The following is a 15,462-nucleotide window of genomic DNA, read 5'->3' on the forward strand; positions in this document are numbered from 1 at the left end:
ATTGGTGCAAATTGTTTATAGTACACTCTGTGGGCCAAATAAAATATATCTGTGGACTGAATTTGGACACATGGATAAGTGGTTATTTATACCATCTCATTTAATCTTCATAGCAACCCTGTGAGATTGGTGTTATTTTTTTTCATTTTAAAGTTACAGGAAGTATATAGATATAAAATTTAGAAATGAGTCAAAGAGATAAAGTAATAGACAAGGCTGACCTTCAGACTCTATTCTCGGGCTCCAAGGCCCAAGCTCGTGCCACCAAGTGAAGTTGAACGAGATGCAAATCTCTATGCACTGACATTAGAAACTTAGAAAAGGGAAGTGGTTCAGCAGAACTTGGTTATTTTTAAATATATATATTTTATTATGGAAGTAGTATAACCACATTGTCGACTATCTGGGAGACAAGTGGTCCATCACAGCAGTACCTCCCCAGTGCAATCAGTGTTGGCATTTTAACGCAATCTCCGCTCCCCCCATCCTCACTCTGCGTCCATTTTTTTTAATAATGTAACTGTAATTGTAGAATACACTTTTGCACCCTGGGTTTTTACTTACTACTATACTATAAAGCATTTATCCATGTTATGATGCTGTCATCATAAATATGAATGTTCATGGCTACATAATCCATTGAGTGGATGGGCTATAAATTTGTTTACTGCCCTGTGTCTGCCGGGAATGTTTGCTTCCAGCCCCTCACGGTTGTGAATAATGCTCCAATAAATGTGTCTATGCTTAGCAGACCACTCTTCACGGGCCAGTTCTGGATTCCCTGAGTGTTGAACATCTCATTGGGTGACAACCCTTTCCGTCTTCCTGGACTTCCTGCTTCTGTAAATGTTGCCCCAGCGAACTCCTTTTATCCAGAAAACTGTGTCGATAGTCTGGATCGTTCCCGTGGGTAGATGCCCAGAAGCCGAAATGTGGGTCAGAGGGTGTGAAGGCTTCAGTCAAGAACATTCGCCCCCAGCCCCCCACCCCTGCTTTATAGAAGGGTTGCGTCATTTTGCACAGTTGCCAGTAATGTACACCAATGCCATTTTCACCACAGGACATATGTTTAAAAAGCGACAATCTAAAGGTGTTCAGTTTGTTGCATGAACTGGATGTGCTGTGGCCTCATATACCCCAGGAAGGTTTTCAGGAAACCCACTTTGGAGCCGTAACTATATTTTTCAAACCTTATCAGAATGCCTGGAATAAGAGAAGATTATGTTTCCCCTTTTCCTGTTTCTGAATGTGTCTATGGGAGGAAACTTTACAAAGGCCTAGAATGGGCTTAGGATTTGCTAGGCTTGCATGTACAGCAGGCAAGGAGGGCAGCATCTGTGTCCTGTTCACCATGTCCTGGTCGCTGCCTGGCACAGAGTGGGTGGCCCTAAGTAGTTGTTGACTCAATAAACAAATTGCTTTTACTGGAAAAAATACATTTGCCTGACACTGGGTCTTCTCAGGATGGGGATGTTTGGTCACTGTAATTGCAATAGTTTTATGCCACTGGAAGGTGGAGTTTGGGAACTTCTGTGGAAAATTTTCTGACCTGATTCAGGGTCTTTCCCACTTACTATGACCCACCAGCATCTTTCTTTTTCTCAAGGTTCAGTGTACAGCTGTTTCCCTTATGCTTCTACTCAATCCCAGCTTGTCCGGGGCTGGATGGGATATATATCTGGGTCCATCGGGGACCCGGTTAGGTTTTTAATTCCGCAGGGCTGCCTCTCAAGCTGGGCAACTTCCCTTCCTTCTTTCCACAGGCCGCAGGGATTCAGTACTTTCTTTTCTCTCCTTAAATGCCTCCATCGCACTCTGTCCCTTATGCATCCACTCACTTTACCACTTTGTCCAGGTCCTTGCATGACACAGTGTCACAGTGAATGCATTGAAGTTTCCAGAATTTTCTGGAAGTCTGACAGCCATCCCTGCTCTCTGGCTGTTGCAAGCCACCCTGGACTCTGCAGTTCCCCCGAAGGGGCTCCTCTAATTCCACATCCACAGCCCAGTTGCTGCAGAAGTGCTGAGGGCAGAGCAGTGATGCCAGCCCTCATCTTCCAGGGGGCCATCCTGTCCCCGAGGGCTGCTGACCTGTCTCATGGGGCTTCTGGGGACAAGACTGGTGTTGGCTGTCCCTGCCCGGGGACCCTGCTAGTTCAGCCCCGGGTAGAGGTTGCAGGAGAAGGACCCTGAGCGGTTCCTCGGGCCCTGGCCAGGGAGGGTGACTTGCTCTGCGGAAGGTCTGATCAGGGCCTAATTGGAATCAGAGCCCCGCCATGGAGTGGCGAGTGTCAGCCAGTGCGGCCTGGCAGCGGAGAGCTGTGTCTAAGGAGAGAGCTGGGCACATGAAGAATGGCTAAAATTAGTACAGTTTGCTCACGCACCTTGGAAATGGGGCTGGGATCTTGGATGAGGCTCAGAAACCGTAGCCTGGAACAGCGTGGGGGTCACACCGGCTCCTAGCTGTGTGGCCTTGAACTCTGGGAACCTCGGTTTCCTGATTCTTACAATGAACATCACACCCGTGAGATTAAATGAAGCTTCTGGCTCCATGCCTGTTGTGTCGTCAGGGATCAATAAATTATAATTTCTCTTTCTGCCTTCATCTTAAATCAGTAGCTTTCTTTTGGACGGCCTTTTAGATGCAGGTTCCCAGGCCCTGCCCCTCCCCTCCCCACACTCTAATTCACGTCACCATCTTTTAGAGAGAGACAGTCTCAGGTAGCAGTGAGGTGACATCTCGATGCCCTGTAGACAGCAGCCATCCTTTGAGGGGAGGTTGGGAAACATCAAAGCACCACCTGAGAATAGGCCCTTCCTTGGGTTCAAGCATCTGTTCTGTGGTCCCGTCTCCCAAATGGACCAGGGCTCTGCTGTCACCAGGACACAGTTCACACCTGGGGAGCTTCTGCTAGGTCACTCCTGGTCAGTGGCTCCTGCATCCATTCTGATAGGACACCTAGGGCCTATCCAAACTTGACCTTGTGCCTCCAAGGCCAAGCCTGCGGCCTTGTGGAGGGAAGGACCAGGGTGCCAGCAGCTGCTCTGGCACAGAAGCCAGGGTGCCATACCTTAGCCTGGCTGGATGCCAGGCACTTTCCATCATGTGAATACATTTCCCATTTTTAAGTAGCCAAAGGAATCTTTTTTCCCCTTTCTGGTTGTTTCCACTTGACTTTGTTCCTGTACAACCCTTCCCCATGGCTCTGTCATCAGCCTCTGAGTGTGGAGAGGGCTGGATCCTGCCTCATTCATCCAGTTATGACCAGCTCCCAGCACAGCACCCAGCCCACACAGTGGGGCTCGATCATATTGACTAAGTGAGCTATTCTTCCTTTCAGTCCTGCTGGTCTGTGAGGCTCCCCGCGTGGCAACGTGCAGCCGAGGGCTTTTCGCTGGGTGTTTCATTCCCTGGAAGGGACAAGGACTTGTCCCTTCCAGGCTGGGCAGCACCCCTGTCGCTTGTTCCCTCCTCCATAACCTGGTCAGGCAGGTGGCTGAGATCTACATCAGAAGTACATGAGGCCCCCAGGAGCTGCTCCAGGTGCCGCCTGCTGGGTTTTTGGGGCCGTTTGGTAAGGGACTCGGGAAAAGATTTGGGTCCTGGAGATAAAACATGGGGACGATTTTGAAGACGCAGGGCAGCTGAGTAGCTAGCCGCACACGTAGTCTGCACTGTCCCGACCTGGGGCAGCATTGCAGGTTGCTGGGCAATGGAGGGAGGAGAGAAAGCAGAGCTGGGGGCCTGACCTGGCTGCAGAGCCTGCCCAGGGCACCTCATCCCGCATAGCAACGCCCATGGGGACATCCAGGCCATACCCAAAGACTTTGGAATAGACAGGAAGTGATGGTGGTTCTAGGCAATGTATTCTAGCAGGGCAGGAAACCCCAACACTGGGAGTGAGCATGGGGGTGAGCCTCAGTCTTCGGAGAGGAGCCAGCTGAAAGGCGGGTCTGCAGCTCCTGGCCTCCTGCCTGGTGTTAGGAGGGGATCCCAGACCCAGTGCTGAGGGGCTTGAGACAAAGCTCCCTGATTCCAGACCCTCCCCTCTAGGCCTCTGCTTCCTCATCTGTCTCCACCACCTTCCTTTGGGCCCTCATCTGCTGTCCTGGGATTATTGCCATAGCTCCCTGGCTGCTCCCCTGCTTCCAGCATCTTCCTCCCCCAAGAGCTGTCAGAACGATCTTTTTACGGCACAAGTCTGACCCTGCCACCTTCTTCTTAGAAACCCTCCACTGGTTCCCCATTTCTTCTGGGACCTGGTCCCGCTTGCCTCCTGCCCAAGGCCTGTGGTGGCTCGTGTCCACAGTGGGCTAGGTGGTGAAGGCCAAGGCGGTGCAGCTCTCAGCCCTTCCCATCCCCCCATCTCTCTCGCCATTGCTCCATCATCCGTGGAGCATCTGCCTTGGGCCCAGCACAGCGTCAGGTGATGGGTGCAGAGGGGTGCCTCCACTCTTGAGGAACTTCCAGCAAAAGTGGGTCTAAGTAGGTCCAGGAGACAGCCCCACTAGACGTGTGTCATGGTGTCCACAGAGCCAGGAATCTGCTTGCAAGGCAAAGGTTGTCTTTCATTTTTCTTGAGGGTTCATGTGTAGAGCAGCTCAGAGAGAAATCGGTCTTTAGGCTTATCGCAGAACTCAACAGTTTGCAGATGACTTGATTTCTAGGATTATCTCCCTCTTCCCCATTAGCCAAGATTTTTTCTGTTGCTAGCGTCAAAAACTCAAAGTCATTTAAACAAAGAAAAAAATTTATATAACTGAGAAGTTTAGACTGGTTTCAGGCACGGCTGGATCCAGATGCTCACACGATATTGCCAGGTACCTGTCTATCTCCATCTTTCAAGTGTACTTTCCTCTGGGCTGGCCTCTTTCTCAAGCAGGCTCTCCCACGTGGTGGCCCAAACAGCTTAAGCAGCTTCAGGCTGGCATTATACCTGTCTAGCAACCTTTGTGGTCAGAGGATGTCTCTCCTCAGTGGTTCCAGCAAAAGTCCCAGGGCTGGTGCTCCTTAGCTCAGCCTGGTCACAGGCCCATGCCTGAACCAGTCCCAACTCTGCCTGGGTGGCAGCTCATTTGGAAAGATGACTTAAAGGCTTAGCACTAAGTTGCATAGTATGACATGGTTACGTAGCTCATACCATGGCTACTTTGAAAGGAGCAGAGTATCACACATTATTGAAGTTAAAATATATATGAACTTGGCTATGTATATTTTTTCTTTTGTGAATTAATGTTGCTTTACTACCTTTTAATGTTGCTTTACTACCTTTCAAATTGCAGAAGTTTTACTTTTTAATGGTAAAATATGCCCTTTTTTAAACCCTCCACTAGGAGGGTTTTTTTCTTTTGATCTTATGCCTAGAGAAGCTTCTGCAAGAAACACAAGGCCCTCGTAGGTGCCACACGGGTGGGAAACTGAAGACCTCTCTAGTTGCAGTTTTTCTGTTGGATGATGGTTTGTTTCGGTTCGTATAAATGATAAGAACAAATACTTACAGAAGAATTGCTGAGAACCCATGAGTTTAACTAGTCCGGGGCGTGTACAGGGTGGACGGGGATCAACAGAGAAATTTCCCAAGCCTCCCCGTTTTGGGCTCTGATGCTGAAGAAGCCTCTCTCGGCTTCACGGTTGCTAGCGCTCTTCCCGGGGGCCCTTGCGATCGTCCAGGGACCCGGGCCTATGGAATGGCCCCGACAGCAGGGCAGCTCAGGGAACCTGGGGTCTGGGAGGAAAGCCCCCAGAGAATAAGCCAGCCTGGAGGCCGTCCTCTGTGACTGACACGCCCAGGCCTGGCCCCTGGAAACCAGCTCCCCTCAGCCCACGGATCTGCCCCAGAGCTGGCATCCCTTTTAATAAAGGTGCATCTTCCGGAGTATCTTCATTCTCAGAACTCTGCAGCAGAGAAGGAAGACAGTGGGCTTGTGTGGTCGAGGGAAGGAGAATGCTCTGGGGAAGAATCGGTGCTTCCTCCTAGGACTTGAGAGAAGCCTGGAAATTGATGGCAATGATGTGGCTTTCGGCTCCCTCGACACACATGGGCTAGCGGGTCCTGCAGCCCCTCCCCGCCATGGAGTATATCCTCTTTGTGCTATACGTCTCCTTTTTCCTCTGTCTCTGTGCCCTGGTGTGCCTGTACTTTTCTGGCTGCCAGGAGATGACCTATAAGCATGAAGGTAAGCGGCCAGCTTTGGGGGATTGGTTGTGGCCATGTGAAAGTAAGTGGCTATGATTGGGGAGCTCCTTCCTACGACCACGATTGTTGGGAATGACACAGATGAGGAGAGAGGAGGCTGAGAGAGGCTGGAGTCAGTTGAGAGGTTGTTTATTTGGGAGGTGCCTCCCCTTTTCCTCTCCATCCCATGTGATCTGCTAAGAATGAGCGTCTATTCAGCATGTAAATGGAGAAGAAATGTTTATTTTTCTGTCATTTTTTGCCCAAACTGCATTTCAAGCATTTGGATTAGTTAGTAAAAAGGTGTCAGCAAGGCAAGACTTTGGTGGTAAAGAAAATAGAAGTCTGGAGGATTGGGCCCCTTCTATATAGAAAATGCACTTGGAATGGGCGAAGATGGAAATTTTATGCTCCTGCAGTGTCTTTTCTTAAGAAATTCCCAGGGAATCTTTGAACGATGGAGGCTCCGAAAAATCGACGGTTTCTTTCATGCTTGACTTTTTTTAAAAGCCCATTATGAGCGGAGCATTTGAGGAAACAGTATTTGCAGGTGATTTTCCTCTCATTCCTTGGAGACTGGTGTGTTATTTTGTGTATATGAAAATGCAGTGGAAGGCAGGGTTGCTTCGTCTCCAAGAAGACAGCCACCAGATTTTCACTTGAAACATTAAAATGTCTTTTTTCTATCTTGTTTTTTTATTAATAAAGGCATAAATATACATAGTACATTCTGGCTTCCCATATAATACAGTCACTTAAAAAAACTAACCCTCGGGGGAAACAAAGTAACCTCACCCATACGTTATACAAGGTGGGGCTCGGGTCATAGTCAGCTCACTGCTGCCCTGGAAATTGTATGTGCTGTGTATTTGTGGATTCGTCTCCTTTCTGATTATAGGGGTATAATTTGAATGTCCTTTTGTGTTTGATCCCCACCCTCAGAGCTGCTTCCTCCTTCCCTCACTGCAGCATGCTTCCTAGGGTTCTTGGTCTCTGGGGCCACAGGATACTTCAGGGGGCTCCACTTGGGTCCGGGCAGGTCTGCTTTAAATGCACGGCTGCAGCGTCTGTAGTTAATACACTGTATTAGGGCTCAGTAATTGAGTACTTAACTCGCAGTCCCGTAAGTTTTCGAAAAGCGGGTTATCCTAGGTAATGGAACATTGAGTCATCGCCTCCCAGAATGGCCCATGACGCCTGCAGTGAGTGACCACCACTCAGCACTGCATCCTGGTCGTGCAGAGACTGTGAGGCTTGATGTTTCCTGGGGCTCCATCGGTGTGCCAGGCAGGGCCCTCCCTGCATCACGGCTCACTGCCACTCAGCACAACAGGCCTGTCCCCAGAGGCCTAGCAGTTAGCAATGTTTACAAGAAATGAGGTCAGCTGAGTGGCTGCCCAGAAAAATAAGGAGCCTGGGGCTCGGATGAACTGCGTGTGTGCAGAGGAGCTGAGCGCTGTAAATGCATCCGCCATCAGATGTCATAGCCACAGCTCCCTGGAGATGGAACATCTGGAACATCGTTGACACTTGAACTCAGGTGGGGTTTCTCAACCCAGGGTCAGGGGGGATTTGAGTGTAAGATTGTCTCCTCCAGCCTCCACTCAGAAAGGAGCCTAATAGGGCCTCACATTCCTACCTGGTGGACTCACCTGGGGTGCACAGTCAGGTGGAGGCCCAGCTGATGCTGGCTGCACGAATGAGGGAAGGGAGGTCACATGCAAACCCGACACTATTTGTGGGTAAACAAGTTTGTTTGGCATTGAGTTCATTGCAAATACTCATTGAACAACCGGTATTTCTTGAGTGTGTCAGGTCCTGGGCTACAGTGGGGAACAGAAGAGCCCAAATCCTTGCTCTCATGGAGCAAAATCCCTGTCCTCATAGGGCTTATATTCTAGAGGAGAAAGACAGCTAATAGACACATAAGCAAAATATGTCTTATGTTAGGTAGTGATGTGCACTATGGAGAAAAATAAAGGAAGGAGAACAGAGGCTGGGGTGGGGATAGGTTAGTCAGGACTTTGATGTGGTGGTCAGGGAGGTCTTTTTTAATGTTACATTTGTGCAAAGACTTGAGGGAAGGGAGGGAGAGAGCCTAGTGCGTTCTGGTGAAGAGCATCTAGGCAGTGCAAAGGCCCTGGAGCAGGCATGTGGAAGGTGCAGGGGTGTGCTTGGCAGTGTGGCTGGAGCCCAGTGGTGAAGGGGATGAGGCCAGAGCAGAGTAGGAGGTGGGTCCTGCAGGGACTGTGGACTGCAGTGTGGATGTTGGCTTTTACTGAGGTGTGGTGCAGAGCCAGTGGGCTTTGAGCAAAGGACCAACATGACCTGACTCTTGTTTCAAAATAGTTCATCTGACCACCAGGTTATGGGACAAGGGCAGGAGCCGGAAGGACAGTAGGAGGCAGTTTTTTAAATTTCAGTGAGAGATGATGGTGGCTTGGGCCAGGAGGGAGGCGCTGGTTCCTGGAGGATTGGATTCTGGGCTGAAGATGCAGCCAACAGGATTTCTCCCAGAGGCGTGGAACATGGGGGGCGGGGTGGGGGGGGGAACCTAGGTTTTTGGCCTGAGGAACTAAAAGTATGGAGCTGCTGGTGACAAGCACGTTAGACTGTGGGAACAGTTGGTTTGGGGGTGTCCACCAGCCACCCATGGAGCTGTTGAGATTATTTGGGAGTTCACGGGGCAGTACGTGCCCCTCCTGTATTAAATAAACAAAAAGGAGCACAGGGTGAAAGCAGTTTGCAGAAACACGAATGCCAAATGCAAAGCCATTGTAGGTGACAGCGGTGGTCAGGTGCCTCCAGCAAAGCCTTATGACAGACACTAACCGTACAAGATGACACAGGAGCCCCCCTTCTTCTCCCTTCCTGATTCTGAATTATTTCCTAATCATGTTACTGATGGTGGTACCAGCCACATTTTTCTTACATCTGGGCACATGAGATTGTACACAAGCATGAGCTCCAACAGAGTGGGAGGTGCCCTGCGCATGTGGGGAGCGCCCTGACCCCTCCCTCTGTGTGTTGCGGGGGGGGGGGGGCGGGGAGGGGGATCTGGATCTGGGGGAGCGCCCTGACCCCCCTCCCTCTGTGTGTTATGGGGTGGGGTGGGCGGATCTGGGAGGAGCCGGTTCAGATGAACGGGTAGGAGCCTGGGCTTGGCTCTGGATTTCGTTATAGTTCTTTCTTCATGGTCAAGAGCATTCATTGATTGTAAAAACAAATAAAAGTCCCTCTCAGGGGCTATTTTGGGGAAAAAATGTGCCAGTGTTTCTAGGACGAGGGATGTTGATCTGGTGATTGTGAGTTGACATCTGCAGCCCCAGGGGACAGAAGCTCTTTGTGGTAGGGACCAGGCCTGGTTTTGGTCTAGTTGCAGCCCCCAGGCCCAACCTAGTGTCTGACCCATAGAAGGCGCTCAGTCAGGTGTTTGCTGAATGAATGAATGAATGAGTGAATGAAGCCCCATCTCCTGTGATATCTGGGGTGGGAGAAGTGCTGGGCAGGGTAACCGGGAGGCCAGCACACAGAGCATTTAAAATTGCCTCTGAATCTGAATACTGGGTGTATGTGGGTCTGTTACACTCTTCCTTCTCATTTTGTAAGTGTTACAAGTTTTCCATGACAAACAGTTGAACTAAAATTGCCTCACGGGGAACGTCTGGTGAGGACCTGGGACCCACACTCGTCCAGCCGGAGTCCCAGGGTCCACCCGCGGACACTCTGCCTCACCAGCTTTCCCTGTGCCTGGTCTAGAACACCACATCTCACGTGGCTCCCCCTCCCCTCCCCCTCCTCAGTACAGCAAGGATGCTGCTCACTGTTCCTGCCCTGGGCACGGTGCTCGGTGGCATCACTTTGTGCTCACAGGTGAGGTGGGGGGTCCCATGTCTGTCCGATGGAGGAAGTAGCTGGCGCTCATAAGGGCCAAGTGGCTGACTTGCAAAAGGTCATCAGCTCATGAGCCTGGAGCCAGGGTTGGGCCAGCACGCTCTGCGGCAACCCTCCACCCTCTGACCACCTTTGGCACCCCCTTTCTCCCCCAGCAATCACACACAGACCCTACCACCCACCTCCTGGGATGCCAGATGCCCATCGTAGCCCCCTCTGCCCTGGGGAACACGGGATGGAGGATCCAGGTGACTCTGAGTCCCCTCCTCACGTCATGCAAATTGCCTTTTACAGAAGCATGTTGTGGAAACATTTTTTGGATTTGACGAGGAGTCTGTGGACTCGGAAACATTATCAGAGACGTCCTGCAACACAGACAGGACGGACAGGGCTCCGGCCACGCCCGAGGAGGACTTGGACGACGTAAGCGGACCTCACCCTGGGGATGCTTGTAGGGCGCCTCGCGCCTCTGGCCGCTGCAGGCATCGCTCCCGCTGTGAGGCACGAACCCTGCAGGACCTGTGTGATCACTGCCCAGCGTCCAGGAAACGTGGTCCCCACTGTCACAGGTTCCGAGGATGGTGATGGGGGCGCTGGCAGCACGTGGGGACCCCTTGCTTCCCCAGCATGGCTTTCACACAGGAGATCTGTGGCCACTGCGTTGTTGCTTACCCTTTGTCATTAAAACCGCCGAGTGGCGGTCTGTTCCTCATCCCCCTGGGCTCACACACGCACATGCGTGCACACACACCGACACACACACCACCCATATATATGAAGATGGCATATCATTGTAGGAGAGGATCCAAGCAGCACTGAGAAGGGTAAAGAGCAGAGTGAAAGCCACCTGGAGCCGCTCATCGTGGCTCAGTGCCCTCACACTTTCCTGACCCTCCATCTGTGCACAGCCGCGTCCGTGACCGTGGCTCTGGTGAGCTGGAGCCACAAAGGAGGGAAGAGCAGCTTCACTCTCACCCACCTCCCCCACCTGGTGGGATTCACTCAGGAAACCCCATGAAACATGATCACGTCAGACACGTGCTTTTTGATTTGCTCTTTTCACGAAGAATGTGTAACAGGCATCTTTCGGCACCAAACACTGTGTTGCACGTCACCCTCTGTCACGAGCACATCCTCATGGATCTGCATGTGCATCTAAGCTAACAGGCCCCGATGAGAGGTGTTACACGGATTCCAGTTTCTCACAACTGCAGCGATGCCCTCTGAGTGGTGGTTTCCTTAGGAGAAACTCCCAGAATGAGGAGGGCTCCTCGTGCTGGGTGGGAGGGGCGCCCTTTACAACGCAGATGCTCACCCATGCAGTCGGGGCGGGCTCACCCGTGCTTGCCTGCACATGACTCAGTGATTCCCGGGGTTCAGGGAGCTCCTGGGAAGGGCGCTGACGGCAGAGAAGGCGTCTTCTCCCCGAGCCCTTCACTCCAGAGTTCCAGTTAGGTCGTGGCAGTGACCGGGTCATTATGTAACTGTTGGCAGCAGTCGTGAGATCTGGACATGCGCTTTGCCTGACTTGACCCTGGCACCGCAGTTCACGTCAAGTCACGCACTTCCTCGTGCTTTTCTTTTCCATGATGTTAAGACTACAACCCGAGAAGAGGCTGACCTGAGGTTCTGCCAGCTGACCAGGGAGTACCAGGCCCTGCAGCGAGCCTACGCCCTGCTTCAGGAGCAGGTGGGGGGGACGCTGGACGCCGAGCGAGAGGCCCGGGTAGGTGCGGAGGGCGGGGCGGCGAGCGGCTGGGCAGAGGCCGGGTGGCTCGTGCCCTTTCCGGCATCGGGATTCCGCAGGGGTGCTGAGCGGGGATGGGGACGCCTAACAGCCTCCGCCGTGGCAACATTCCAGTGTTTAGCAAACCGGACGGGAACTATCTGCCCATCCTCAGTGTGACAGTGGAACTCGCCGAAGAAACGCTGCCGTCTCACACGTGTCGTGTGCGCCGTCCATTGGCAAGAACAGTTTCAGAATTTAAGACTCAGTGATGAAATCAGGCTCACTGTTAAACAGACTTCCCTTCCTCCTGGCTGAGGAGCCCTCAAGAATGTCCGTAAGGAGCCCAGGCAGAGACGGTTGGGGTGTCCCAGCCCACACGGCGCTCTGCTGGACACCCAGGTCGGCCACGCCAGCCTTCGTGCTGGGCTGAGCTCTGCCTTCTAGTAATGTCCACTCACTGGCCATCACCCCACCTTCAGGAGTCACACAGACCAGGGTCTGCTGGCCATTCCTTCTGAAGGCGAGGGGGACTCCCAGGGAGCACACCCGCTGGGGCCAACGTTTCACCCCAGCACGTCCCCGTTTCTTTCCCACAACAGCCTCGTGAGGTGGGAGGTGGCAAGTGAGGCTGGCAGAAGGAAGCTTCTAGTGCTACAGTAGCGTTCCGCCTGTAACCGATAGATTGGAGGAGGTATACTGCCGGAAGTGGTTTGGGCTGAATCGTGGTTTTCATTAAAAATTTCATCTACTTGCAGCATTTAAAAGTCAGGAGATTTCACATAGAAATCCCAATTCCTGGCTTCTCTCGAGAGCTCAGAACACCTGGCAGAACGGGGCTTCCCGTTCCACGTAGTCCCATTTGGCCACAACCGCTGAGTGGCAGAACCCCTGAGATGGGACATGTGCCTCCGGTTTGCCACAGTCCCCACCACTCCCTATTACCCCACACCCAGTTGGCTCCCTTCTTTATAGTACCTGCCTGGTCCTTGGGGTATTTTGGAATTCAGCCCTTGTTCTAGGTGGCAAAGGCCCACGAGATGGGCTAAGCAAGCGTGAAAGTGTTGCTGGCATTCGTGATGCAGCCACTGCACTTGGTCAGCTGGGCTGGGACCTGACGTGAGTGAAGAAACTGGCCCCTTCTCCAGTCTGCAGACATTTCTAAACTGAGGGGGTAGCACTGACGGCCTCTCAAGGCCTTGCAGTTCTTACACATGTCATACCTGTAGGTGACAGAGGAACCAGGCAGGCCAGTTTGCACGTGTGCTCCTAAAAAAGGACCCGTGTCTTAGGACTGGATCCTGCAGCCTGGTCCTTTCCACTCTCCTGTCACCATCCAGGGTGACGTGCTCACTTCCTGGTCTTTTTCATTCCAGACTCGGGAACAGCTCCAAGCTGATCTGCTGAGGTGTCAGGCCAAAATCGAAGATCTGGAGAAGTTACTGGTTGAGAAGGGACAGGTGAGCAGAAATGGTCACGTGCTCTGTGGCTGTTTACATTTCTGTTCCCTTGGTGGTGTCCCTGAGGCCTTGGTGCCAAGGGGACTATTCTGTGGATCTGCATCGTTCACTGCGGAGACAAGAGAAAAAAACACTAGCAGAGCCCAGGCGAGAATATCCCAGCTCACATGCCTCTTTACCGAGTTTTTAAAAATCAGACACGTTATGAGATCCTGACTTGGCTTTTTCTTTGGTTGTTTGTCAAATGCACAAGAATAGGAGACAATTCCAAAAGTAAAGTGGTCACCAAAATCTTTTCTGACTTGAATCTGGAAGAAAAGCTGGCATTGCCTATAAAGATTCAGTTGTGGAAAAGAACTGGTACCTGCAGCTAGCTCTGAGTGATGGCAGGCAGAGGCGGCCTCGGGATTCCATGCTGTGACTGCCACATAAAGATCTGGGCCCTGAGCTTCTCAGATTAGAGTCACCTCCGTTTGCGCTTTCTCTGAATTTGGTTAGGCCTGAATTCTCTGAATTTGAATTCATTGCATATGTTGACAGCAGGACACAGTAGAGAGGCAAAACCTGGGCCCAGACCCATCCCCTGGGGTGGGGGGACCCTGAGGGGCTCTGGGTGGAGGTCCAGCCTCTCAGAGGGTAGCATCTAAAAGCAACACCAACCCAAGGGTCAGTACGGGTGGACCGTGCTCTCCACGTCAGAAGGCTGTCTGTGGAAAGAGATAACCGGGGCTTCTCAGTGGCTTACCACAAGGTTTCTGTCCTGCTTGACGCGCTGCCTGTCCTCCTGTAGGCAGAGGGTCTCCGCTCCATGTGGTCACTCAGGGATCCAGCACTGGAGGCAGCGCCATCTTGTACTGGCCTATCCACAGCACACCCTCCTCGACAGGGGCCAGGAGAGGCTGTTCAACGCCTCAGCCTAAACAGGCACATTTCCTGCCTCTTGTGAGGGTGCCAAGGAGTGTGTGGGCAGATGGAGCGTGTGGTGGCACCACTGCCCCAACCCCAGGGCAGGAGGTGACCTGAGGAGGTCTGGCACGGGCTACTAGAGGCCCTACGGTGGGACACAGGGAGTGGGGAGGTGGGTGTAAGGGAAGGGGTTGTAAGAGGCTCCAGGAGGGTTAACGGGGGCTCAGGAAGAGCTACAGAGCAGATGGCTTAGAACTAACTCTGGTGTCCAGTCAGTGGGACGAGGGCTCAGGTTGTGACTGAGATTCAAATGGAGGCAGCTGGCTGGTAACCAGAACTCAAGCCTGCACAGAGCAGTTCACCGTGGCAGCATTTATGCAGGACTGACTGGGCACAGGGTAGCAGCCGGCCCTCGGGAGCTGGTCATGTAACCATGGTCCAGAATCCTCCGCGGAGGCAGGAGTGCAGTGCAGGACACACGCTGCAGCAAACCCGCCACATTCCAGCCCCACCACTGACCTGTTGCACAGCCTTGGGCAAGTTACGTGGTCTCTTGTGCCTCAGGTTCCTCATCTTTAAAATGGGGCTAATAATAGTACTTAACACATAGGGGAAGGGGGGTAAGGAGACTCAGTAGCAGCCTGGGCGGAGTCCAGGTGAGAGATGAAGCTGTTTTCAGACTCCTGTCCTAACCTGCCGTTGACCTCAGCTTCCCTTTTCCAGGCTGAGCTCACAGGTTGTAACTTACCTGACCACAGTCTACGAATAAGTTAACCTCCTACCTGAGGGTGCTAGGCCCTGTTTGTGGGCCCGCTCTGCCCTCAGTTCCTGCTAAATGAAGAGGCCAGTTTGGGACAGAGCACATGGCCATTCATTTGGTGAGCACTTACCAGAGCCCTTGCCCTGCGCCAGGCTCTGTGCTTGGTGTGTGGGATAATGTATCAGTTAGCTATCACCGCCTAACAAATCACCCCAAAACTTAGTTGTTTACAATAACAAAAATTTTATTTGGCTACAGTTTTATGGGTCAGAAGTTTGGATTGGGCTCAGCTGGTGGTTCTGCTGCTGGTCTCACCTGGGATCATTCTAGAGGCTTCATTGTTGGTAGATAGATTGGGGATAGATGGCCCCAAGTGGCCTGTCTGTCCTGTCTTTGCATTGGTGCCAACTGTTGGCCAGATTCTTATGGTCTCTCATCCTTAAGGAAGCTACACTGGCTCCTTTACCTGGTGGTCTGGGGGCAGGAAGAAAAGGCAGGCCCCAAAGCACAAGTACATGCCACGCCTCTGCCTGCGTCACA

General features: G+C 52.2%; 1 protein-coding gene across 17 annotated transcripts in view; it reads left to right on the top strand.

The window, feature by feature from the left end:
• Window positions 1–15,462, top strand: part of JAKMIP1 (janus kinase and microtubule interacting protein 1) — a 70,590-nt gene that overhangs the window by 25,002 nt on the left and 30,126 nt on the right. For 13 of the 17 annotated variants that reach the window (XM_061191204.1, XM_061191205.1, XM_061191206.1 and 10 more), the window contains 3 exons: window positions 10,365–10,493; window positions 11,668–11,796; window positions 13,173–13,256. In XM_061191204.1, the coding sequence (XP_061047187.1) occupies window positions 10,365–10,493; window positions 11,668–11,796; window positions 13,173–13,256 (342 nt within the window). The remainder of the gene's footprint in view (window positions 1–10,364; window positions 10,494–11,667; window positions 11,797–13,172; window positions 13,257–15,462) is intronic. The other 4 variants (XM_061191208.1, XM_061191210.1, XM_061191216.1 and 1 more) reach the window with 2 other exon arrangements.

Source organism: Eubalaena glacialis, chromosome 5 (genome assembly GCF_028564815.1).
Source record: "Eubalaena glacialis isolate mEubGla1 chromosome 5, mEubGla1.1.hap2.+ XY, whole genome shotgun sequence".
Classification (NCBI taxonomy): domain Eukaryota; kingdom Metazoa; phylum Chordata; class Mammalia; order Artiodactyla; family Balaenidae; genus Eubalaena; species Eubalaena glacialis.